At 59.9% G+C, this 960-nt stretch overlaps 1 protein-coding gene across 1 annotated transcript in view; it reads left to right on the forward strand.

Annotated features, from left to right (window-relative positions):
• Positions 1 to 370: 370 nt before the first annotated feature.
• Positions 371 to 960, forward strand: part of LOC104285644 (dynamin-2) — a gene marked incomplete at its 3' end in the record, with an annotated part of 16,883 nt that continues 16,293 nt past the window's right edge. The window contains exon 1 of the mRNA XM_009884113.1: positions 371 to 459. Within this exon, the coding sequence (XP_009882415.1) occupies positions 371 to 459 (89 nt within the window). The remainder of the gene's footprint in view (positions 460 to 960) is intronic.

Below are 960 nucleotides of genomic sequence, written 5' to 3' on the forward strand. Positions count from 1 at the left end.
TCATAGTGAACCGGCAGAGCCGCAACCGCGCCGGGTAGCGAGCGGCGCTGAAACAGGTCCTGATGTTCCTGCGGCCGTCGAGCAGACGCCCTCAAACGCTTCCCTTTCCTGTCGCATCCCACCTCCCGTGGCGGGAGCCGCAGGACCCGTCCTCCCGGTTGGGCAGGAAACTCTTTTCCAGCGTGATAAAAGCACGTTTCTATTTAGAGAAACCTCCTCCTTGGGGCTGCCTCCCCCCGTGCGGCTCTCAACGGCGACTCGGGGATCACGGTTTGCTCCCGAAGCTCCCATGTGATGTTCGGGTGAAGGTCACGCTCCTGGTGTGGATATTGCGGCTGTAATTCACAACGGCGCTCGGTGGCAGCCGGAGATGCCGACGTGCAGGGCTGGGTACAGCCGAGGAGGGGCTGAATTCCCGGTACAGCCTCTCCCCCTGACCGGGGGCACCTTTGGCCGCAGGTGACAGCGATGCCAATCTCGTTTCCTCCTGCTCAGCTGATAAGCTGGATGTGCTCTCCTTAATGGAAGCCGTAAATCCACTCAAAGCTGCTCCGGCCTCTCCCAAGGAGCTCTTATCTCTCCCGTTTCCCAGTGAGCAAAACCACTGACACTGAGCTGCTCGCTAAACCCATTTTCCCGACCCGTTCCCGTCGCCCTCGGCCCCAAGGGAGCGGAGCTGTAGCCGTTCGCTGGGTGACGACAGCCCCAAACAAAGCTGCCTGTCGGAGCGGCACCGTTTCCAGGCAGGAAAATTCCCCCCCAGCAGCTCCGCGCGCTCCAGCTGACACCCCGAGCGGGGGAAACGTCGTCGCTTGTGCGCCTCGCTTCGCTCTTCTGCGAAACGGGGTGAAACCGTAAAGGATGTGTGGTTTCAGAGACTAAAGAGGAGGTGGTGGGTTTGCCCCTGCTGCCAAAGTGTCTCTTTTTTTTTTTTTGTTGTTTTTGGGGTGTGCGTGTGTT

Source organism: Charadrius vociferus, unplaced genomic scaffold, assembly GCF_000708025.1.
Source record: "Charadrius vociferus isolate BGI_N301 unplaced genomic scaffold, ASM70802v2 scaffold2894, whole genome shotgun sequence".
Classification (NCBI taxonomy): domain Eukaryota; kingdom Metazoa; phylum Chordata; class Aves; order Charadriiformes; family Charadriidae; genus Charadrius; species Charadrius vociferus.